This window comes from Prionailurus viverrinus, chromosome A1 (assembly GCF_022837055.1).
Source record: "Prionailurus viverrinus isolate Anna chromosome A1, UM_Priviv_1.0, whole genome shotgun sequence".
NCBI classification, from domain to species: domain Eukaryota; kingdom Metazoa; phylum Chordata; class Mammalia; order Carnivora; family Felidae; genus Prionailurus; species Prionailurus viverrinus.
Window position 1 is genome coordinate 110,616,257 of NC_062561.1, and position 23,808 is coordinate 110,640,064.

General features: G+C 47.7%; 1 protein-coding gene across 6 annotated transcripts in view; it reads right to left on the minus strand.

Annotated features, from left to right (window-relative positions):
- Positions 1-15,832: 15,832 nt before the first annotated feature.
- FSTL4 (follistatin like 4) overlaps positions 15,833-23,808 on the minus strand; it is a 651,440-nt gene continuing 643,464 nt past the window's right edge. For all 6 annotated transcript variants that reach the window (XM_047859957.1, XM_047857699.1, XM_047857180.1 and 3 more), the window contains 2 exons: positions 19,148-19,257; positions 15,833-17,109 (listed from right to left, as the gene is read on the minus strand). In XM_047859957.1, the coding sequence (XP_047715913.1) occupies positions 16,407-17,109; positions 19,148-19,257 (813 nt within the window). In that variant the 3' untranslated portion in view covers positions 15,833-16,406. The remainder of the gene's footprint in view (positions 17,110-19,147; positions 19,258-23,808) is intronic.

Consider the following 23,808-nt stretch of genomic DNA (forward strand, 5'->3'; position numbering starts at 1 on the left):
TAGTTTGTCTGATATAAGTATGGCTACTCCAGCTTTCTTTTGACTTCCAGTAGCATGATAAATAGTTCTCCATCCCCTCACTCTCAATCTGAAGGTGTCCTCAGGTCTAAAATGAGTCTCTTGTAGGCAGCAAATAGATGGGTCTTGTTTTTTTTATCCATTCTGATACCCTATGTCTTTTGGTTGACACATTTAGTCCATTTACATTCAGTGTTATTATAGAAAGATATGGGTTTAGAGTCATTGTGATGTCTGTATGTTTTATGCTTGTAGCGATGTCTCTGGTACTTTGTCTCACAGGATCCCCCTTAGGATCTTTTGTAGGGCTGGTTTAGTGGTGATGAATTCCTTCAGTTTTTGTTTGTTTGGGAAGACCTTTATCTCTCCTTCTATTCTGAACGACAGACTTGCTGGATAAAGGATTCTCGGCTGCATATTTTTTTCTCTTCATCACATTGAAGATCTCCTGCCATTCCTTTCTGGCCTGCCAAGTTTCAGAAGAGAGATTGGTCACGAGTCTTATAGGTCTCCCTTTATATGTTAGAGCGTGTTTATCTGTAGCTGCTTTCAGAATTTTGTCTTTATCCTTGTATTTTGCCAGTTTGACCATGATATGTCATGCAGAAGATCGATTCAAGTTACGTCTGAAGGGAGTTCTCTGTGCCTCTTGGATTTCAATCCCTTTTTCCTTCTCCAGATCAGGGAAGTTCTCAGCTATGATTTCTTCAAGTACACCTTCAGCACCTTTCCCTCTCTCTTCCTCCTCTGGAATACCAATTATGCATAGATTATTTCTCTTTAGTGCATCATTTAGTTCTCTAATTTTCCCCTCATACTCCTGGATTTTTTTTATCTCTCTTTTTCTCAGCTTCCTCTTTTTCCATAATTTTATCCTCTAGTTCACCTATTCTGTCCTCTGCCTCTTCAATCCGAGCCATGGCCGTTTCCATTTTATTTTGCAGCTCATTTATAGCAGTTTTTAGCTCCTCCTGACTGTTCCTTAGTCCCTTGATCTCTGTAGCAATAGATTCTCTGCTGTCCTCTATACTGTTTTCAAGCCCAGTGATTAATTTTATGACTATTATTCTAAATTCACTTTCTGTTATATTTTTTAAATCCTTTTTGATCAGTTTGTTAGCTGTTGTTATTTCGTGGAGATTCTTTTGAGGGGAATTCTTCTGTTTGGTCATTTTGGATAGTCCCTGGAGTGGTGCAGGACTGCGGGGCACTTCCCCTGTGCTGTCTTGAATAACTTGTGTTGGTGGGCGGGGTCACAGTCAGACCTGATGTCTGCCCCCAGCCCACTGCTGGGGCCACAGTCAGACTGGTGTGTACGTTCTCTTCCCCTCTCCTAGGGGCAAAGAAGTTGTTCACACCCTCGTACAGAGGAAGAGTGGACAGTGAAGGAACAGGGGACCTAGGAAGCCGTGCCCCATCCCTCCATGGAGGCTAGCATTCAAATGCCTTTGAGGAGGGCACGGGTACTCTAGGGACACAGGGCCTTCCTAGTGCTGAAGAAACTTGTCAGAGGCAGTGAGCCACAGCTGGTTTGCCAGGTGGGGAGACAGCTGCCTGAGGGTGTGTCTGGAGCTATAGCAGAAGGGGCTCCTAGGCTGTGGCTGTGTGGGCTGGGACTCCTGCATTCCAGGTGAGAACATGGTGTCCTGCCGTGTCCCTGCCAGTGCAAGGGGGCCTATGTGTGAGGGCTGCTGATGTGAGCACTGATGAGTTGTTCCCACACCAGTCCTCTACTTAGTGAAAATGAAGGGGAAACTGGACTCTGAAGGCAAAGTGCCATCTTGCCACTCCTGACCCCCACTGTCTCCAGAGCTCTGTGGAGATAAATCCTAACGCTGAGGCGGGTGGCACGGAGTTCACTCCGGGATCACAATGCAGGCGAAGAAGGGGGTGGGAAATAATAAACTCTTCACTCTCATACAGTCTTAAGGGAAGGTGTATTACAGTTCTCCAGAGAAACAGAACCACCAGAAGAATGTATGTGTGAATGTGGGTCAGTGGCTATCTCTGTTTTTGTCTGTCTGTCTGAGAGAATTGGCTCACGTGATGGTGGAGGCTGGTGAGTCGAAAATCCGTGGGCAGGTAGGCTGGCAGGCTGGAGAGTGGGAGGCATTTATGCCACAGTTCGAGTCCAAAGGCCGTTTGCTGGCAGAATTCCCTCTCTTTCTAAGGAGGTCACTTCTTTATCTTCCATCCATCCTGCCTTCCTGCCTTCATTAATTAATTAATTAATTAATTCATTATTTTAGAGATAGAGCACAAGTAGAGGAGAGGGGGAGAGAGAGAATCTCAAGCAGACTCCACACTGAGCATGGAGCCTGATGTGGGACCTCCATCCCATGACCTGAGCCAAAATCAAGAGTCAGACCCTCAAGGGACTGAGCCACCCAGGCGCCCCATAAAGAGGTCACTCTTTTTCTATCAAAGCTTTCGGCTGATTGTATGAAGACCACCTACACTGTGAGTAATCTGCTTGTTTCATTCAAGTGATTTAAATGTTAATGTCATGAAAAATAGCTTCATAGAAACATCTAGGATAATGTTTGGGTACCATGACCTAGTCAGGTTGACAATAAAATGAACAGTCACAGAAGGCTCTCAGTCTTTCACCATTAAATGTGGTGTTAGCTGTAAGGTTTTAGCAGGTGCCCTTTATCAGGCTGAGGATGCTTCTTTCTCTTCCTTCTTTGCTAAGAGTTTTTTTGTTTTTGTCATGGTCAAGTGTGGAATTTTATCAAGTTCTTTTTCTGCTTCTTTTGACATGATCACATGCTTTTTCTGTTTTTACTCTGTTAGTATGGTAAATTACATTGATTTTCAAATGAAAATCCAATCTTGCTTTTTGGGATAAGTTCTACTTGCTCATGATATATTATTCTATTTATATATTATTGGATTAAGATTGTTAAAATGTTTGTAAGGAAATTTGTATCTGTATTCTTGTTCTTGAGAGATACTGCTGTGTGTGTGTGTGTGTGTGTGTGTGTGTGTGTGTGTGTGTGTGTTTTCCTTGTAATTTTTTTGGTCTTATTTGGTATCTCGATAATGTTTGCCTCACAGAATCAGTCAGGAAGTGTTGTCCCCTCCCCCGTATTTTTCTGGAAGAATTTTTGTAGAATTGGTACCATTTCTTAAATATTTGGCAGAATGTACCAGTGAAATGATTTGGCCTAGGATTTTCTTTGTGGAATGTTTCCATTTGTGAATTTATTTTCTTCAATAGATGTAGAGTTCTACAGGTAGTCTGTTTCTTCTTGAGTGACCTTTGGTAGTTTGTCCTTTTCAACTTTGATAATTGGAATACTAGAGACGTAAATGTGACTTTATATCAATATTTCCAATCCATATTTATATTATAGGGTTTTTCATGAACTTTTTTGAGATTACATTTGTATCTCTTTTCTTGTGTGTTAACATAAATCCTGTGGTAGTTTTTAACATTGTTCACTGATAAGTTTTCAGCTGCGTGTGGATGTGTGAGACACTGAACTTCCTGACCCTTTTAGTGGGATATGCCCCCTTGACGTAGTTCTGGCCAATGAAGTGTAAGGAGAAACAGCGTATTTTCACTTCCAGGCTAGATCACTTAATGCATGAGTCTGGCTTCCATTCTCTTTTCCCAGCCTCAGCAAGTGTAGAAATGTATTGAGATGGAGTATTTATCAGTCTTGGTCCTTGAGAAACTATAACGAGCAGAGCATTCTGACAGTGTCTCCTTGAATGTATGGCATGTGCAAGAAATAAATCTTGTTGTTTGAGGCCGCTGAGGTGTGAAGTTGATAGTTAGTGCAGCAAAATCTCCTGTCCTGATTGATACTGTTTCTTCTTAGCTTTATCCTGCTTACTACATAACATAGCTTCAGAATAACACTACAAATAACATTAATAATAATATATCATTATTAAATTATATATGATCCACATAGTATTCTAATATTATTAGTGATAACACTACTGGGTGAGGCTTAATATTTTTTTTGCAGTTCATGTAGCTCTTAATATGACCTACTACTACCGAGCCTCGCGAAATGACTGTGTCCCAAGTACCTTGAAATGATCATTGTCTTTCTGGAATTATGTTACCCATTTTGTATATTGCTAAGACATCCTTAAACTGAATTTGAGGCTTAAGGTTTTTTTGAGCCACATGGGTGATTTGAGTTTGGTGTGCAGACTTGATTACCAGCTCTTAGCCCTTCTGCCCACCACCCCAAGCACTAAGGTAACTTCCTCAGAATTCTCTGGGGCTTGGGCAGGAACCAGCCAGTAGACTTCTAGTTCACCCTTAGCTGAGGGTTTAGCCCTTTGAGGCCCTGGCCCCCTGTGAGAGAGTGTTCCCACCAGACTCTCACCTTGGGTAGGTCCTGCCCATGTGCCCCCAAGGCTGTCAGAGTGAAATCTTGACTTGGCTCTGGGAGACCAGTGCTCTCATGACACTGGTAGCCTCAAGGCCCTGCTTCCATCAGTGGGTTCTCACTCTCTTCTCACCTCCTTGGTGTTCAAGAAGGTATTCTCTTGAAAAATTTCTTTCTTTGTATTTTTTTTTAAACAGTGTTTTTAACATTTTTTTAAAAAATTAAATTTATTGTCAGATTGGTTTCCATACAACACCCAGTGCTCATCCCAAAGGTGCCCTCCTCAGTGCCCATCACCCACCCTCCCTTCCCTCCCTCCCACCCCCCATCAACCCTCAGTTTATTCTCAGTTTTTAAGACTCTCTCATAGTTTGGCTCCCTCCCTCTCTAATTGTTTTTTTCCTTCCTTCCCCTCCCCCATGGTCTTCTGTTAAGTTTGTCAGGATCCACATAAAAGTGAAAACATATGGTATCTGTCTTTCTCTGTATGACTTATTTCACTTACCATAACACTCTCCAGTTCCATCCACATTGCTATAAAAGGCCATATTTCCTTCTTTCTCATTGCCACGTAGTACTCCATTGTGTATACAAACCACAATTTCTTTATCCATTCATTAGTTGATAGACATTTAGGCTGTTTCCATAATTTGGCTATTGTTGAGAGTACTGCTATAAACATTGGGGTACAAGTGCCCCTAGGCATCAGCACTCCCATATCCCTTGGGTAAATTCCTAGCAGTGCTATTGCTGGGTCATAGGGTAGGTCTATTTTTAATTTTTTGAGGAAACTCCACACTGTTTCCCAGAGTGGCTGCACCATTTTGCATTCCCACCAAGAGTGCAAGAGGGTTCCCGTTTCTCCACATCCTCACCAGCATCTATAGTCTCCTGATTTGTTCATTTTAGCCACTTTGGCGTGAGGTGGTATCTGAGTGTGGTTTTGATTTGTATTTCCCTGATGAGGAGTGAAGTTGAGGACCTTTTCATGTGCCTGTTGGCCATCTGGATGTCTTCTTTAGAGAAATGTCTATTCGTGTTTTCTGCCTGTTTCCTCACTGGATTATTTGTTTTTTGGGTGTGGAGTTTGGTGGGTTCTTTATAGATTTTGGATACTAGCCCTTTGTCCAGTATGTCATTTGCAAATCTCTTTTCGCATTTTGTTGGTTGCCTTTTAGTTTTGCTGATTGTTTCCATTGCAGTGCAGAAGCTTTTTATCTTCATGAGGTCCCAATAGTTCATTTTTGCTTTTAATTCCCTTGCCTTTGGGGATGTGTCAAGTAGGAAATTGCTGTGGCTGAGGTCAGAGAGGTGTTTTTCCTGCTTTCTCCTCTAGGGTTTTGATGGTTTCCTGTCTCACATTCAGGTCCTTTATCCATTTTGCGTTTATTTTTGTGAATGGTGTAAGAAAGTGGTCTAGTTTCATCCTTCTGCATGTTGCTGTCCAGTTCTCCCAGCACCATTTGTTAAAGAGACTGTCTTTTTTCCATTGGATGTTCTTTCCTGCTTTGTCAAAGATTAGTTAGCCATACTTTTGTGGGTCCAATTCTGGGGTCTCTATTATATCCATTGGTCTATGTGTCTGTTTTTGTGCCAGTACCATGCTGTTATTTATTTTTGAGAGGGAGAGACAGAGTGTGAGTGGGGGTGGGGCAGAGAGAGAGGGAGACACAGAATCTGGAGGCTCCAGGCTTTGAGCTGTCAGCACAGAGCCCGATGTGGGGCTCAAACTTACAAACTGTGAGATCATGACCTGAGATGAAGTCAGTCGCTTAACCAACTGAGCCACCCAGATGCCCTTAAAAAATGTTTTTAATGTTTATTTATTTTGAGAGAGAGAGAGAGAGAAAGAGAGAGAGCGAGCGCATGAGATGGGGAGGGGCAGAGAGAGAGAGAGGGAGACACAGAATCCAAAGCAGGCTCCAGGCTCTGAGCTGTCAGCACAGAGCCTGACTTGGGGCTTGAACTCATGAACCATGAGATCATGACCTGAGCTGAAGTCAGACACTCAACTGACTGAGCTGGCCAGGCGCCCCTATTTTTTTTTGTTGTTGTTGAGAAAGACAGAGTGTGAGCAGGGGAGGGGGCAAGGAGAGAGGGAGAATCTCAAGCAGTCTCTTCACTGTCAGCACAGAGCCTGACGTGGGGCTTGGACTCAAAAACCAAGAGATCACAACCTGAGCCGAAATCAAGACTGGCATGCTTAACTGAATGAGCCACCCAGGCACCCTGCCCCCTCTGTATTTTTAATGTTAGAATTGTTTGGGGTCATTGGCTCCACCATATTCCCAGGGAGGGAAGCCTGACCATTGTTTCTGAGGTAGGGGCTGAGGAGGCATTCCTCTGTGATTCTGTCATCTTCCTGTCACTGTTCTGTGTGGCTTCCTTCCTTCAGGTACTTGGGAAGGAATAGGCACATTCAGCCCTGTCATCATTGCCTATGCCTGGGCGATGAGAGTCTCCTTCACGGGGCCCCTAGTTGCTGAACACATGTGTGCTTCTTGGCCTTGCCTGTCCCCGTACCACCGCCTCTTCCTTGCACATTTGCAGCTCATGAGTGGGTGTCACCATCAGCTTTTTCTTCTCTTTTTTAAAATATTTATTTGTTTTCAGAGAGAGAGCACGCAAGGGAGGGGAGGAAAGAGAGGGAGAGAGAATCCCAAGCAGGCTCTGCACTCTCAGAGTAGTTACCTAGCAGTACGTGAGCAAGGGTTGATTGAGGTCACCCTGGGGCTTTCAGAAAGCTTGATCAGTGGGGCTGTGCCTCCTTTTGAGGTTTCCCCAGGCTCTCTGTGAGTCAGGTTCTCTTTCTTGTGCCCCAGGGTTACTGAAAGTTTCCTCGTTGTAGGTCTGCCTGGGGTGGTGCGTTCTACCCACTGGACACGGTGTGAGTCCTATTGGTTGTCACCTCTCATCTCTTCTTCCTGGGCTGCTCCCAGCTGGTCACTGTGCTGACCAACACCTCTTGTCTGGTAACCGGACTTCACTTGGGCAGGAACCTCTGGCTGGAGAAGATGGGCTTAAGTGGCCAGCGGCCTTGGAGAAGTGGGAACTGAGGATACAAACATGTTTTCTTGGGGCAGATAAGATAACTTTGTGCACATAAAGATGTTATCTGTCTAGACTCGAATATAATGCAGTGTACTATTGATTGCATAAAAAACATTAGTTTTTACAACTTTGTAATGATTTTAGATTCAGGCATAGCCAGGCCAGGCTCTTAGAATTGTGGCTCTGGGATCTTCTGTTAGCTAGCCTCCTTTTTTCTTTCCTGGCCCACCGGCCCCTGCATATTGGGGTATTTGGACCCAAGTCTTCTGAGTGTTCCTTCTCAGCCCCCTGGGGTCTGGGAATGCCCTTTTTCTCAGATCCCTCTCTCATGTATGGATATTCCCCTTCCTCTCAGAAACTCATTCTCCATCCTTGACTGGGTATGTCACCACCCCGCTTTATGCAGACCCAACTTTTTTGGACACCCCTCTTTTACTTGTCTCTGTAGCCCATTATAGAAGCTTATCTCTGGTCCTCAGAATCTCAGGGCTCTGTGCTCATAGGAAAGGATCCGTATGACAGCGATGTTATCAGCCTTTGCCTCCTCTAGGGGCGTCTGCTTTGTCTCTCTCTGCGCTGACAGTCCTTTGTGACTCCCTGTGGACAGCCTTCCCTGGAGCACGGTGATCCCATCTTCGGGCCTCTGGTCCTAGACGCCCCATCACTGTTACTGGTAGCATCTCTCTTTCCTTCTTCCTCTTTAGCCTCGACATTGAGCACCCAGGAGCCCGGCTGGAAAGATGATTTCCGGAGCCCCAAGGATGCTCTCTAAAGGGTGCTCTCTATCTCCGTAACAACACAGTGCCCTCCCAGGCCTCTCCTTCACCTCCGCCTTCTGCGTTCAGTGGCCTCCCTTCATGTGGCTGTCCTGCCCATGCTGCCACTGTGCTGCTCTCTCCTGGGTCAGCGGGCAGGCTCTCACTCCACTGGTCCTCACTCAGACCCCCCACTTGAACCCGTGGCTTCCAATGCAGTGCCTCCAGAAAGCCTCTCTGAACCAAGGCCCCCTGCATGTCCCCTCAAGGATCCCGAGTGCCAGTGTTTATTACTGGATCCATTTGATCGTCCTTACTGTGGGCTCCATGTCGGTCGGCCCTGGGTTCAGAGACAGTTTTGGGAAAATGGTGGTTGAACAGGAGAGTGGATACGTGGTGAAGCTTGGGAAGGTGTGCTAGTTGTGGGCAGAGCTAAGGACCCTGTCCCCCTCCTGTGCCTCCCAAAGCTGGCTGCATGGGGCTGGCCCCACACGTCATGTGTCTCTTGAAGTAGCCTCTGTTCAGGCTGCTGAGGAGGGAACGGGCAGGACACAGTAGAGATGAAAACTTCTGCCACCACCTGTCTGGGGTAGGTCTTGTTGCCGGCTACATCTTTGCTACCCCCCTCTCCTCCAATCCCAGCTCCTGCTATCTTGGGGCTTGTGAGGACAAAAGAGATGACCACAGTGTGTGTGGGGACGAGCCCAGCCACTGCAGGCAGCAAGCAAGCTGACAATTGCAATCTGCTCTCTACCCAGAGTTTTTGGGTTCCAGTGCATTTTCTCTTTCCTGAGGGGACAGGGCAGACCCCAAATATTGAGGGCTCTTCTGGGCAGCTGTCTTTCCTATGGTGGAGGTTAAAGCAGAGCAAACCCCCTACCATATGTGGGCTGTGCCATCAGGGGGTTTGCGAGGTCATGGGCCTGGAGCACCTGTGGCTCTGACTTTTGTGGAGATGGGTACCACAGGTATCCTCGGGTTCAGTGGTTTAGTGGTTGAGAGAGTGTATTTTGGCTTTATAGACTTGAATTTGAATCTGGCTCTTTTGCTCTGAGCTTTCATTTCCTCTTCTATGAGTTGGGGATAACACCAACCCTTGCCTTGTGTGGATAATGGTAACTTTTATAAGTGGTTCTCGGGCACCTGGGTGACTCAGTTGGTTGAGCATCCGAATTTGGCTCAGGTCATGATCTCACGGTTCATGAGTTGGAGCCCCACATTGGGCTCTGTCTGACAGCTCGGAGCCTGGAGTCTGTTCTGGGTTCTGTGTCTCCTGCTCTTCCTTCCCCTCCTGTACTCACTCACTCACTCACCTCTCTCTTTCAAAAATAAAAAAAAAAATTTTAAATTTATAAACAAAACAAAAACTGGTTCTTATTATTGTTTATTGCAGTGTCTGGCACATAGCAAGTTATTCTTCCAAGAGAGAAGATGAGCATCATCACATCGTCTTGTTTATGTCATTGTGATGATTAACTTTATGTGTCAACTTGGCTGGATCATGGTGCCCAGATAGATACTTGGTCAGACACTCTTCTAGGTCCTTCTGTGAAAGTATTTTTTGTCACTAGGTTATCATTTAAAGCAGTATACTTTGAATAAAGCAGGTATCCTCTGTTGTGTGGGTGGGCCTCATGTAATCAGTGAAAGGCCTTAAGGTAGGAGACTGACCTCCCCAGAAGAATTCAGCCAACAAATGGCCTTTGGACTCAAACTACAAGCCTTCCCTGGGTCTCCAGCTGACAGCCTACCCTGCAGATAGATAGATAGATAGATAGATAGATAGATAAATAAAGCTCTCTCTCCTTCTTTCCCCCACCTACATGCATGCGTGCACGTGCGCACACACACACACACACACACACACACACACAAACACACCCCTTATTGGTTCTATTTCTCTGGAGAATCTGTACTAATAGTCATGGGGCAGTGGACACGGAACTCACCAAGGGCAAGAATCATGTCTTCTTTGTCAAGCCCTCTTTCCCCCATACCTAGCACAGTGTTAGCCCATGGCAGGTGCTCTGCCCTGGTAACTTGGTGATTACTGAGCACTTTATATGTTCTACCTCCTAGCTGCAAAGTCTACCTCAATGAGAACCAAGAGTTACTGGAGTCAAGTGTGTGAGTTAGAGGTGGAGACTGTGGCAAGTTGTGCAAGTCTCCCAGGGCAGGTGAAGAGAAGTTTTGATCCAGATGTTGGTTGTACATTTGGAGACCCGAAATTTGAACATGGGGGAAGGGACTACCATGTTCAAGGGCCTGCCTTTGCTCAGCAGCACTTGGGAGCAGGCCAGAGGAGAGGCCGTTTCCCTTGGCCCTTCCAGAACCTGCTGTGGTAATGGGGAATGGGGAGAACCATGTGCGTGGTCCTGCCTTAGCCCCTTCTCGCTTCACCAACTGCACAGAGACTGGCAGCAACAGACGTTAACTTTTCTCAAGTTTTATTGTAAAATCCTCCGAAAAGGAGCGTTTACATTGACAATACTTGATGATAATTTGTGAATCGTCTTTATATCAAGTGGTACTGCAGTTACACGGTGTGTTCAATACTGTGCAATACGTTAAAGTAAACACAAACTTATTTCAAATGCCAGGTACGGTTACTGTGTTGGTACAAAGTTCTAAAGTTGATGTATTAAAAATAATTTATATATATCGTATAAACAAGGAAAAATTCACATGTATTGTAAGTACAGGAGGCCTTTTGAGAAATACTGGTGATTACAGAAAATAGATTTTGGTGTCTACACAACTGCTCAAAATAATATATCTGCCTTGACATAAGAGCTCTGAAAGTTTTCTGAGGCGGGGGAGGAGGAGAATCTTAATGGGACAAAGGGTGTGCATGTGACTTCGTATCTTGAGGGCCATTCAGCTACACTATAGCATGAAACACTGTGTGTGTGACCACTGCAGCAACACTCCATGGCCACTTCTGTTTTGAGGCCATCTCACAGGGCCTTCAGAAAGTGTGAGCAGGAAGGGGAACCGTGGGGGGGTGACGGGGCCAGGCCAGAAATGGGGGCTGCCCAGCCACAGGGGCTGCTGTGGGATATGGGGTGGTGGCTTATGGACCTGTCGTCCTGCACCTCTCTGAAGCAGCTGAAGTATCTTAGCTGACTCTTAAACAGATGGCAGATGTCACGCTGGGCAGAGGACAAGGGTTTGGATTTAGGGAATTTTCTCTAAAAGAGAAAGCACTTGGGCCCCATGATCAGCAGAGACTAGTTGTGCTTCTTTACAAATGAAGCTCTCATCTTGGCAGGCAGCTGTGTTCACTACTGTACCACCAACGACCGCCGTGAAGCTCTGATCTTGGCAGGCGAATGTGGTAACTATGGAAACTCGCTAGGAAGCTCTGATCTTGAAGAGTGTGTCCCCAAAGGGCAGCATTCTCTGATCCTGCCCTGGTGATATGTAGAGAGGCCACCATGCTTGGGGTGGGGGCGAATCAACAGTTTGTGCTTTGTGCAGAGCAGGCTAAGCCTTCTAGAGCCCTCTGGGGCATGGTCCACCTTCTCTAGGGTCACAGGGGAAACAGATGGTCCCATATTGGTCAAGATAAGCTTGGGAAGGGTGTGCGTGTGTGTGTGTGCGTGTGTGTGTGTGTGTGTGTGTGTGTGTGTGTGTGAATTGTGGGTTTGTCCAAGAACAACAAAAAGTACAGGTTCAACACTTTGGTGTCGGCTCAGGAAGCCTCACTCTCAGTTTTGGAGGCCAATTCCTGCTCTTCCCATACTTTCCATAATTTCACACACTGTGTTTGGTTTAATCCCCACTGCTGCCTACAGCTCCAGAGAATGTGTGAGACCATGTTTGCTGGGCTCCTGCTGCTGGCTGTGTGGCTGTGCCTAAAGCCTGCAGTCCTGCATAAGATGCTCAGATTCTCAAGTAACTTGGCAGGTAATCTGGTGAAGAGAGAAGCAGGAAGTGGCCTGTGCTGCATGAGGGATTTGGGGTCCTGTAGTCAGACCTCGAGAATAGGCACCATGTATTTTCTCCTTTGAATCTTTTAAGCCGCTCTCTATTCTGTAATCTCTATGATTTTGGACAGAAGCCATGGCAGCTAGTGACTTTGTGAAACAAAACTCCTCTGCCTCTGTACTCCTGTGGGAGCAAATAGTAGTATGTGGCCCTGGGAGTGACTTCTTACTTGGACTTCCAAAGCTAGCTAGCAGCATGGGCAAAGGCCGTTGTGGGGAGCTGGTGTGACAGTAAGGTCAGTTGTCCCTTGAACTGTAGGAGCTGTGGCACAGCACACGTGCAGGAGACCTGAAGCATAGGAGGGGAGCCAGAAAGGCTGAGAGTAAAGTGGGAAGGAGGGAGGTGTGGCTTGGGCCCTCTAAGGGACGAAGCTTGGCCGAGACATCATGGTCTCTATTCCTGTCTGACAGTTTCTGTTTGACAACAGTTGACTTCTCTGACACCTGTGAGCTTGCTCTGGTCTTGGTTACCTCGTTTGGAAGGTCTGCGAGCTAGGGTGTGGAGGTTGTGATTCTGGGCGGCCAAGGGCTGTGTCCCAGTGGGTTCTGACTGCATGTGGAACAGAACCTGGGGTTCTGGGTGGGCAAGGACAGCAAAGGATTTCATGTCATTGTTGTTGGCCCACGTCACCGTCCAGCTTCCCGGGTGGGGGCAGCTGTCAGAGGAGCTGGGTACAGGGAGGAGAAGGTGAGGTAGACCAGTAGTGCACGGGAGGGAGGGGAAGTGGCCTCAGCAATCCAAGGGGCTTGGTTTTGGAGAGAAGGGCCCAGGACAGGGCTGTGGGATTTGGTGATGAGGGTGGTTCAGCATCCACGGTGTCTGAATGAAACACACAGTGAGAAATGAATTGATGATGTTGCAAGCCCCTGGTAGAAAAATATAGCCAGAATGGATCTGTTGCACATCTCTGTTCTGGATTTTCCTTTAGTTCACAGGTTATTGGTCAACAGAAAAGAAGATGTGGCCACACAAAGCCAACTTCAGGCTGCTCTCCTAAATAGAGCCTCAGCAATTAGGTTCCCTAGGGCAACAGGCAGTTCTCTGCTTTTTTCAGGGTTAAGAGCTGTCCTCGGGAGCCCTCCCTGGAGCTGGAAGCCCTTTTCTGCACAGAGCAGTGGGAAAGACAGCAGGTGGCAGGGGTGAGGTGGGAGGGGGCATGCAGGGGCTGAGCTTCTGTCTCTGTTCATGATGCATCTAGATTCAAGTTCCTGCATCTTGTGGTTGGGGATTAGTGGTTGGCCCCACCCACACTTCACAGGGTCCTTCCAGATACTTCCAGGGGCTTGGGGAAGGTATAGTGAGACGCTTGAATTGACTGGGAGACCTAGGGAAGAAGCCTGGGCCAGCCCCAGGCAGAGTTTGTTGGGCAGGATTGCCGGGGTGGGGATGGTGGCATTTGCCACACAGCACGTGCTCCACACCCAGGCCTCCTGTGCAGATGGTCCGTGTGGCCACCTGCAAGCAGACACTTCCCTCTTACTACTATCCCTCGGTAGAAGGCTGGGTAGGCTTTCAGACCCACTGCCTCCATGCACGGTTTTGCTCACTGGGGCGGAAGGAACACCAGCCCCTCCCTTTCAAATCCTTAATATCAGCAAAGGTGTAGGTTATTTGTGAGTTGTTATGAGAAAACTGTTGAATTTTTGTGAAATTAAATTTTATTTCAAAATTCAGTAAATTTTGAAATAGTTCATTGTGAATATGTCATTGTTAAGATGAAGTGCTTCTTTAATGTGAAGTATTGGTTGGTTGTTAGGCGATCTTGTGTGTTTGTCAGAGGGCTGCAGCTGGGTCGGCAGCAGGGCTCACCTGCTGTGGTAACTTCTTACACCAGTGACTTTGGGACTGTGTTCCTCTGAGCTTCTGGGGCTGGAAGGGGGGTGGGGGGCAGCCTGGCCAGCCTTTCCTCTGCCTCCCACCCAGCAGTTCGGCTAGTTGCTGTGATGAAAAAGCATTTACTCTCTTGCCTTTGTGAATGTGCAGATTGCACTGTTTTCAGGCCTACAAATCCCTGCTCTGATTCAACAGTGTGTGGAACGCTGGCCCCGAGCCCTAAGCTGGCATCTCCAGTTAATTGCACGGTGAGTTAGCCAGAGGCAGAAATGCTTTTCAGACACACTTAGAAACAGAAGGAATGAGGCAAAGGAACGGATGCTGCAGTCTCCCAGATCACAAGGCCTGCTGGGATTGGACTGGTCTTTGACTTAGGAACCCATGACCCTGAGGGGCTGATGTCCTGACCTGGTAGGTGGTAGGCTCTTCCTCAGGTAGGCTCAGACTTTGTCTGCCAGGGGTTGCCATCATCTGGAAGATTTTTCCAAAGGGAGAAGTTGGTGAAAGTGGAGAACTGCAGTGATAAATGTGGAAGTCTGGAAGTGAATGTGTCAAGAGATTGGGGCAGGAAGAAGAAAGGGTGAGAGGTGTCACCCATCCATCCCAGCTCTTGGGAAACTGAGTATGCGGCTTTTGAAGTCCATCCTTTCAACCTGTAGCTACAGCTCAAGTACATGTAACGAAATCTAAAGTATGCATGTACATATCTAGGCACACTCTTGGGAGTTGGAGGGGACAGGCGTTGGATGGACCAAGATACGTGAGACAACAGGACTGGCTGATTTCAGGAAATCAAGTTGGGGTCAGGTAGGTTGGGCATTCGGGTGAGTGTGCAAGGGAGCTGTATTTACAGCAAGGCAGGGTCTGTGTCTTCCTTTCCCTGAAAGCGGCCAGTGATCAGAGCAGGAAAAGCATGGCCATGTTGGTGGGTGAAGCGGTCTGCCCTAGGTGAGGTGTCCATGATGAGACCATCTCTTCCAACTTCACGTGACTTGAAAACCCATCATTCAGGCCAGAAAGCATACAAGTGTGTTTTGGTGAATGAGGCAAGGGAGAAGGAAAGGGGTGTGCTGGGAGCCCCAAAACTGACATTCTCCAACATGAGCTGTCTTCCCGGGGCCAGCTGGATTGTACTTCCTCGATGCCCCCCTGACAGCCCAGCATTGTCTGAGATATTTGGGAATCATGAAGCATTGGCAGCCCACACCCTCCCGCCACTGGCCCCCCCCTTCCCTCCGCCTTCTGATTGTGGGTTTTGCAGTGTATATTATTGGGGACAGAAGGGTCCACGTGTAAGAAAAGACTGAAATGTGCTGTGCAGTGATGATGCAATGACGGGCGTGCTAGAGCTGAGTGCAAGGGCCACGGGCAGAAAAGAAATTGATTTTTGAAAGGGATCGCCTACAGAAGCCACTTGGACCCCACACGTGTCTTTGTGTTGCACCAGGAGGTCACTCTTCTGTAGGCTGCCCCCGTGGCAAGCCCAGTCTGCCCTGAATCTGGGGAACTGGGCCCGGCTCATAAAACATCCCCGTTCAGTGGCAAAAAGCAGGCACACAGGGTTTGTCCTGGTCTCTTTGCATCCCGGCCCAGAACAAAGTCTTTGCCACTGTGGTGGCTAGATCTGTACTCGGGGTGTCTGTGGTATAGAGGACGGTTACTCCTGGATGATCGCTGTTCTTTCTGGGTGTGGGGTGGTGACTCTCAGAGACTTGGCCTAAGGCAGGGACGAACAGAGCGGACCTCGGAGAGCATCTTTCTGCTTACTAGCATTTGAGATTATAAAAAATTATCTTTTAATCAAAATTTCCAAAATAAAGTAAGTGATTTCCCCATCCCCCAAGACGCAAGAAGTCTGGCTGGATCTCCCTCAGGCTTACACCAAGTCACATGGAAAAAAAGCATGAAGCGGCTGCGCAGGAGAAAAGAAGGTCCGGAATGAGGGCAGACGTGGCTCTCATGCCTGGAGCGAAAGCCAGGGCTCGCACTGAGTTTCCAGGCCTGGCTTCGGGGCCGCTCCATCGGGGGGAGGTCGGCTGGACCCGGCTGTGACGGACAATGAGTACATGAAGGCAACCGACACAAGTGTCAGCCTGCAAAGCAGGAGCTCTTGGTTCCGCAGCGTTCCCCAGGAAACATGGCGTGTAGCTGGGCACAGAAATGATTCCTTTACACAGCAGCGTGTGTTCTCACCGTAGCTCAAGGCATAAATCATACTTCCCAACGAAAAACCCCAATCTGGTTAGCAGCGCATACCTTATACTAGGAAACTTGCAAGGAGGCCAGTGTTGAACCACAAAGCAGATACAGGTTTTGTCCGTGAAAATGTACAGGGCGCCTGCTTGGGGCTGCGGTGTGAGGACTCGGCCGTGCTCGGTGGCCCAGGGCTCTGCCCCGGGCTCCTTCATACCTCGCCCACCCACACCACTGTGGTCCCCCGCTTTATGCCCGACACCTCACACCGCAGCGCGTTTTGTCTCCCGTTGACGAGAAACAGCGACTCTTGGGCTGGGATGAGCAGGTACTGTCCGAAGAGCCCGCTGTCCCTCACGATCCTGCGGGGCCCTCCCCAAGGCCATGCGGGCACCGTGGGCGGCTCTTTCAAGTTCTTGAGCATGCCTGTCTTCCCCGTGGACAGCTCCAGGAACAGCAGGTCTGGCTCTGTCTCCAGGGGGGCGTAGATGTAGTACTGATCCCCGTGGGTGAAGGAGTGCTGGAAGGCCACGTCGGAGATGCCCTGGCTTATTTTCAGGCTAGAGAGAGTCTGGATCTCTCCCTGCAGTGTGATCTCCTGCACGTGCAACTGGGGGCTGGTGGCAGCAGTGCTGACCACAAAGCGCCCGTCGGGGGACACGTGTGGGGTGCCAGTCACGTCCCCATTGGGGCCGAGCACGGAGTCCGTGACGCTGTCGAGCAGCAACTGGGGGGCGGCAGAAGCGGGGCCATCCTGTTGGCACTGGATGAAGAAGTAGCCGCCCAGGTGGGTGTGGGCCATGGCCTGTGGCACGCAGCCGTGGCTCTGCAGGCTGATGGTCTTGAGCAGCACCAGTGTTTCCAGGTCAACTTTGTGAACTGCGGGCTCAGACTTGTTGAAGATGAAGCCGAACCTGCGAAGGGAAGAACTGAGGTCAGGAGGGGCTCTGTCATTCCTCTAAAGGATTGCATCCATTCTCTTCCCTTTATCCTAATCCTTCAGTGCGCTAACAGCTTCTTAATTAGATGTACCATCCTGCAGGGCCTGGCTTCTTCAGTCATTCATCTACGAGGTGAAAATGAAGGCAGCCGCATTACAAATGCTCCTCGATTTCTGCTCTCATAACACGCACTCATCTCTAGAAATGGTAAAGGAGGAGCATAAAAGTGCCGTCAATAGCTTCTCCCTTTGGGATGCCTTCACATCAGCTCCCCTGAGGCCTGCTGCCAGCTGGGAAGTGGGGGCCTGTGCCTGGAGGGAAAAGAGCCCCGATCACCTGCCAGGAGGAGGACGGCAGAGGTGGGCTTGCTGCTACTGTCCTCTGGACTAATCAGATTCTGAGCAGACACTGCAAGCCAACTCGCTTCCTCCAGCGCTCCTTCCCCCGGGGGAGAGGAAGGTGGAGGGGCAGCCTCTCCTGTGTCAGTTATGATCCCTGATCCCCTGGGGGAGGAAGCTTGGGCAAGGGGGCTGAGGACAGCTTTTACCTTTGCAGCCAGATGGCCTTGCCGTGGCCCTGCTGCCCTGCCCACTGCAGAGCCTGGTGTGTGGACGGCCTCTTAGAGCCTCTGCTATGCTGAAGAGGGCGGTTCCTTCTGAGGGCTTTTGGGAGGACTGGATCAAAGACGGAGCTTGAGGGGAAGGGCCCAGCAGGCAGTAGCCGCTCACATCTGGGCTTGGTGAAATTCCCCTCTGGGGGTGGGTGGCAAGCTGCCAGAAGGCCTGACCCCAGGCAGGACTTGGCTTTGACGTGAGAGCCTCTGCCTCATTCGCTGACTGAGAGAGGCCTTTTGGTGCCGTGGATGCCTATGGGAAGAAGAGAAACATCTCCTCCACACTTCTCTTTTGAATACCTGAGTCTCTGAGTGGGGGAAATGCCCACTTAAAAGCATCTTTAAAGCATTCTTAAAGAGATCAAGCATGGAAAGAGTATGAAACTCTGGTAAAGAACTTGAATGTAAAACGCCACATCCAGGTGCCTCAGAGCCTCTAAATGTGCTAGACTCCCGCCTGAATTCAGCTTCTTTGGGGGTTTTTCACCCTTGAGCAACCCCCAGAATCTTAGAGGCTTCTCCCAGGTGCTGTCTACAAGGTAGGGTTCATAAAGGAGCTGTTTTCTTTCTTGGGCTTGAATCAGTGGGTGGGCCTAGTTTTACAAGTCCAGCTTCAATATGTAACAATGAGTCCTTTCTTCCTGGAGAAAGGGACTTGATGTCAGACAAAAGAAAGGCATGACCTTCTGGTCTCCGTGACTTTATAAAGGGGCAGGCTGAGTCTTCTGCAGTGGTGACTTTACAGTAGGTGTTAGGGGTTGTCTGAAATGAACAGGCAAGGGGAACAGCCAGGTTGAGCTGAGGTTTGCAGTTGAGACCATAGGCCACCATTTTTAGGCTGTTCTGGATGGTGAAAACCAGACAAGCAGAGGCCTTGTTCCCTGGCTGGCCCTCTCCATGGCTGCTCTGGGGGCTTCTGGAAAACCCATGGGCAGTGGGCAGCAGAGAATAAGGAACTAAAAAGAGACTTGGCCTCGTATTTCAACTGACTCTTCCTGGATGTGTAAACTTGGCCCGTGTTTTAACTTCTCTAATCCTTGGTTTCCACATGTGTAAAAAGGGGTCAAGACCACTTCTACTAGTTTCTTTGTGTCTAACAAGGAGAGGGTGACCCATTAACCACTATTGTTTCCTTTTCTCTATAGTCCTCACCTTGAGGATGAGACTTTCTGTCCTCAGTGGGCCTCTGAGGGCCATAGGAGCTGGGTGCCTTCCTTAACTAAGACACTTAAGGACTATTGATGGGTCCGTTTCTGTCCCCTCATGATGGAGCCCAAGGCCAGCTCAGGATGACTGACAGAGACACAGAAGGAGCAGGTCTCACAGTAGGCAAATGCACCACATGCCCGGCTGAGTTGGATTATGGGGGTTCCTTAGGGCATCGTGGGCCTGTCTCACCTGATATGGTTGATGATGAGGTTTGTTGGAGGAATGAAGAAATCATCCACTCCTGCAAACGGTGTGCGGATAAGGTGCTGGCCCTGGCCGGTGCTGGCTTCTGTGATCACCTATAACACAGAGGGAGGGTCCTTGTGAGGGCCCACCCAGGTAGGGGTGGGAAACCTGGAACCACCCGCACATGCTGATAAGGCCCCTCATCAGACAGGCTACTTCAGAGAGAGATGCCCCCAGTGTGAGAGAGGGGGGCAGGAGCAGAGCAGGGACTCCCCCTTTGGGGGAGAGGGGCAGTACACATATGAATGCTTGAATCACTCCCTCCTGTGCAGGCAGGTCTGACCCAAAACTGGGCCCGCACATCACCAGCCCCTGATGGCACAGTGGGGACCACGTTGGAGCTTCTGAGAGAGGCCCCCAGAAGAGAAAGATCACTCTGCTCAGAGACCACCTCCCCTACAACTGAGAATCCCACCTTCTCAGCACCCAGGGCACCCTGGGAAGACAGGAAGTGAGCTTTTCAGTCATGAAAATGTTAAATGGTGCACGTATTTACTGCTTCCTTATTTTCCTTTGATGCCAGGTGCCTGGGCCCATTTGTTGGGCATCTCTATCATAGACTGCTCACAGAGGTGTTCTATGGGAATTGTGACTCCATGGTTTATTGGAGAAAGCAGGAATCCTGCATAAATGCCATTCAAAGATGCTGCTCAAGCCATTTAGATGCCTTGCAGTTAGAATGCTGGGTATCGGGTGTAGTTGCACAATGGACCTGCTGTGAGAAATCAAGAATCAGGCCCCGTGTTTTGTACACATTGGTAGTGACAGAGCATAGCTGCCTCTGTTTCCCTTTCTTCTTTTGTACCACTTTCTCTGTGGGGTTGGCAGGAGGCAGCCGCAGCCATTCTCTGCTGTGGACAGTTCCTGCTGGGCCTGTGTCAGGGAAGGGCACAGTGGCAGTGCAGAACAGAGCCGAGTGATGCTGGAGATTAGGTGGGAAGAGAGCAGTGTGGAGGTCCGCCGGAAAGCCTGCTGTGGTCAGGCTGAGCACGTGTCTATCAGCTAACACAGCCTTGGGCATGGCCAGGCCAGAGACACCATGCCCAACAGCCTGTGTCCCCTTTCCTTCTTCATGTGCTTGTCAGCCTCCAATTTCTAGGCCATTGCCCTGAAACGTGGGTGGCCCACAGCCAGATGAGGCTGAAGGCCCACAAGGTCAAGCCTAGACCCTCTGAGCAGGGGAGTGTGGGGGGGAGGCTAGACTGTGAACACAGAGCTGAGACACTTTCCCTGATCTTGATAGTATGGCTGTGCTTACATGGTCCAGACTTCTGCAGCCTGAGGCTGAGGACAGTCTCTGTTGTGGCTTCAGTAACTCAGGTGGCTTGGAGTTCTGGATGCTTTTATCTTTTAAGAATAGGACTGCCTTCTGGCTCTTGCTTTTATGGGGAAACAAACAACACCTGGCCTGCCTCCTCAGGCAGGGTTGAAGTTTGAGTCTTTTCTGGATCATGCTTCCTGGGGGGTGGAGGTGGGAGGGGGTAAGCAGAGAGGATGCCCGACAGGAATGAGGAGGGCTGTGATTTTCAGCCTTGGGGCAGCTCTAAAGTTGTCACACTGCATTAGGTTATTTTTCTGTGATTTTTTAAAATGGCCAAATGATACTTCCATGGCAAGTCCATGGGAAAACACTCTTGGTACTGGGTATGAAAATGTCAGCATTAGGAAACTGGATCATGGGAGTGTCTAGGGGAAAATGCCAGAGAATTCCAAGAAGCCATACAATCACTGCTTGATCACAGGCCTGTCATTTTAGCTTCTAATAGAGATGGAAAATTACAGGCTGTCAGCGGTCAGTGTCATTCACGCTTCACCACTCTGACACCCTATATTCAGAGGTTACTTCATCAAAACGCAGTACCACGGGCCATTGAACTGATGTGGGTGTGACTGCCTCATTTGTCTGACGAGTCGTGAGTTCCTTCTTGGCCTTGCATCCTGGCACGTTCCCCTGCATGTTAGTGTCCAAAAGATAATCGTCCAACTCCTTAATTTTGCTGGCTCTGTGGGCTTGCTTCAGGAGCCCACATATGGAGACGTACATATGTGGCTAGATATCAGGAAATGTCACTTGATAGTTCACGCGGAGTCCTGAAGGCTGAGCATCTCTCTAAGAGGGTAGACAAAACCAGCTGAGAAGGGAGGCTCAGCTGGGGGGTCTGGGGGTCTGGGACTGGTGTGCCAAGGAGTGATACGGAGGATTCAAGAAGGTGCCAGCCAACACTGGCTGCTGAGGGAAGGGCTTCATTTATAGAAACACCTTCATGTAGTCCAAACAAAGTTCTGTTTAACCAGTTACTTAGTGTTGGATATTGAGAAACAAAGTTTTTGTCCATACCCATGATCATAGCCTTTGGAAGTCAAGTTGCTGGATTCAAAAAAGCATTGTTTTGAGGCTTTTGGTTCTCCTTTTGTAATTGTGCACCCCAAGGGCTGGGCCAGTTGACATTTCCAGGAGTTTTTGCAAGTAGTGGTTTCTTTAACCCTAGCCCATAGTGACCTAATTCCTGATTGTAATAGTTGTGTTTGGCCATTTAGGCAAACTTTGCTCTTGGTTTTTGGGAAATAGGGTTCATTATATTTAAGAAATTGCCTTTTTGTTCATGTTTTTAAGTATTTCATTGAGAATGTCTGCTGTATTTAATTCAGTGCCTTTTCAGGATTTAGTGAAAATAGTTTTTTTTCCCCCTTTGTGTTAAGAGAATGTTGACTGATTTCCTGAGAGTGAACCATCATCGTATTCTGGGACTTTGTTCCCTGCATTTAGATGCACTGCTGGACTCTGTTTTTAATACCATGTTTAGAATTTTGCTTCTGTATTCCTAAGTGACATTAGCCTACAGCTTTGTTTTTTTTACACAATTTTTAGTCAATTTTCATAATTAAAATTATGCTGGCTATTTAAAACAAAGAAGCTGCACATTATCCTCCCTGTGGTCCGAGATAGTTAAATAATATTAAAAATATATTTTGAAGGTTTGATAAAATTCAACTGTTTTTCTGTGGTAGCTCTTCAATCTTAAAAAAAACCCCTGTAATTATTATTCTATTATGGGCTTCTGTTAGGTCAGTGTTTACTCCTAGCGTGGGGCTTACACTCATGACTCCAAAATCAAGAGTTGCACGCTCTACTGATGGAGCTGGCCAGGTGGCTACATTTTGTAAGCTATCACCCACTTATTTCAGGTTTTAAAATTTGCTGCCCCGGAGTTTCCATGTATTAATTTCCAGTTATTTTTATCCTCCTGTATCTGCAGTAATACTCCTTTTCTCATGCCTCATTTTATATATTCGTTTTTGTTCCTTTACCAGGCTTGTGAAGGATTTCTCTGTTTCTCTTTGTTCTTTGGTTTTGTTTATATTAATTTCATTCTTCTTCTCCTTGTCACTACTCTGTTCTTGTTCTCATTTCTTAACACAAGTACTTCTTCAGGCTTTTAAGACCCAGACACTCCATGTCTACAGCCTTCTCTGTCTCCTGTTGGTCTTGATGTAGAATGATCGCTTTACTATTGCTTTTGAGAGTGTTTCTAATTTCCCTTTTAGCTTCCTTTTTGATCCAGTAGTTATATAGGAGTGTCTTCTTATTAGGTTCTATTTTAATTGTTTCTAATTCATCACCTAATGTTGCCTATAACATCTACTTTTACAAGATTGGTTAATATCCTTTGTGGTTACAGATAAACCTATTCGTATGTGGACGTGTGAAAAAACTGTTCTGCAGATGAAAGGTGTATATTAAACCAAGTTGCATTGTTAATCAGTTTTCCCATGTCATTCATTCATATCCTTTGGACAATTTAAGTGCATGTTAAATTAAGTTCTCCTTGTATTATTTTTTCAAGTAGGTTTCATGTCCAGGGCAGAGCCCAATGTGGGGCTTGAACTCACAACCCTGAGCTTAAGACCTGAGCTGAGATCAAGAATCAGACTCTTAACTGACAAATCTACCCAGGTGCTCCAAGTTCTCCTTGTATTTTTAATTGCTCTTGTTTGAGGCCATTTAGTTAATGTTGCTTGATAACTATAGGCTACTGGAGGCATAGTAGAGACATAGTATCTCTCTGTTTGCTGTTTTTAGTGCTGGTGACCTTAAACCCTACCTTGCCTGATATGCACGAGTGGAAATATTAATATATTCTTGTTCACCTGTCCTCATTCAACCTTTTGTTCTGTTTCATGTGTGTTTTTTAATTTTTTTAAAAATTTATTTATTTTTGAGACCGAGAGAGAGCAGGAACAGGGGAGGGTCAGAGAAAGAGGGAGACCTAGAATCTGAAACAGGCTCCAGGCTCTGAGCTGTCAGCACAGAGCCCGATGCGGGGCTTGAACCCACGGACCGCAAGATCATGACCTGAGCCGAAGTCAGATGCCTAACCGACTGAGCCACCCAGGCGCCCCCATGTGTGTTTCTTATAAACAAGTTAGAGTTTCCTTTGTTCCTAACAAAGTCTGATCATCACAGCTTTTAGGAGAATTCAGTTGATCACATTCGGAATAATGAGATGCTCACTTCCCAACTACTACTTCCAAACAGCATTCTCCACACCTTCTCTTACCCCAATAAGATATTTCTAAGTATTTTTACTCCCTCCACTTTCCTC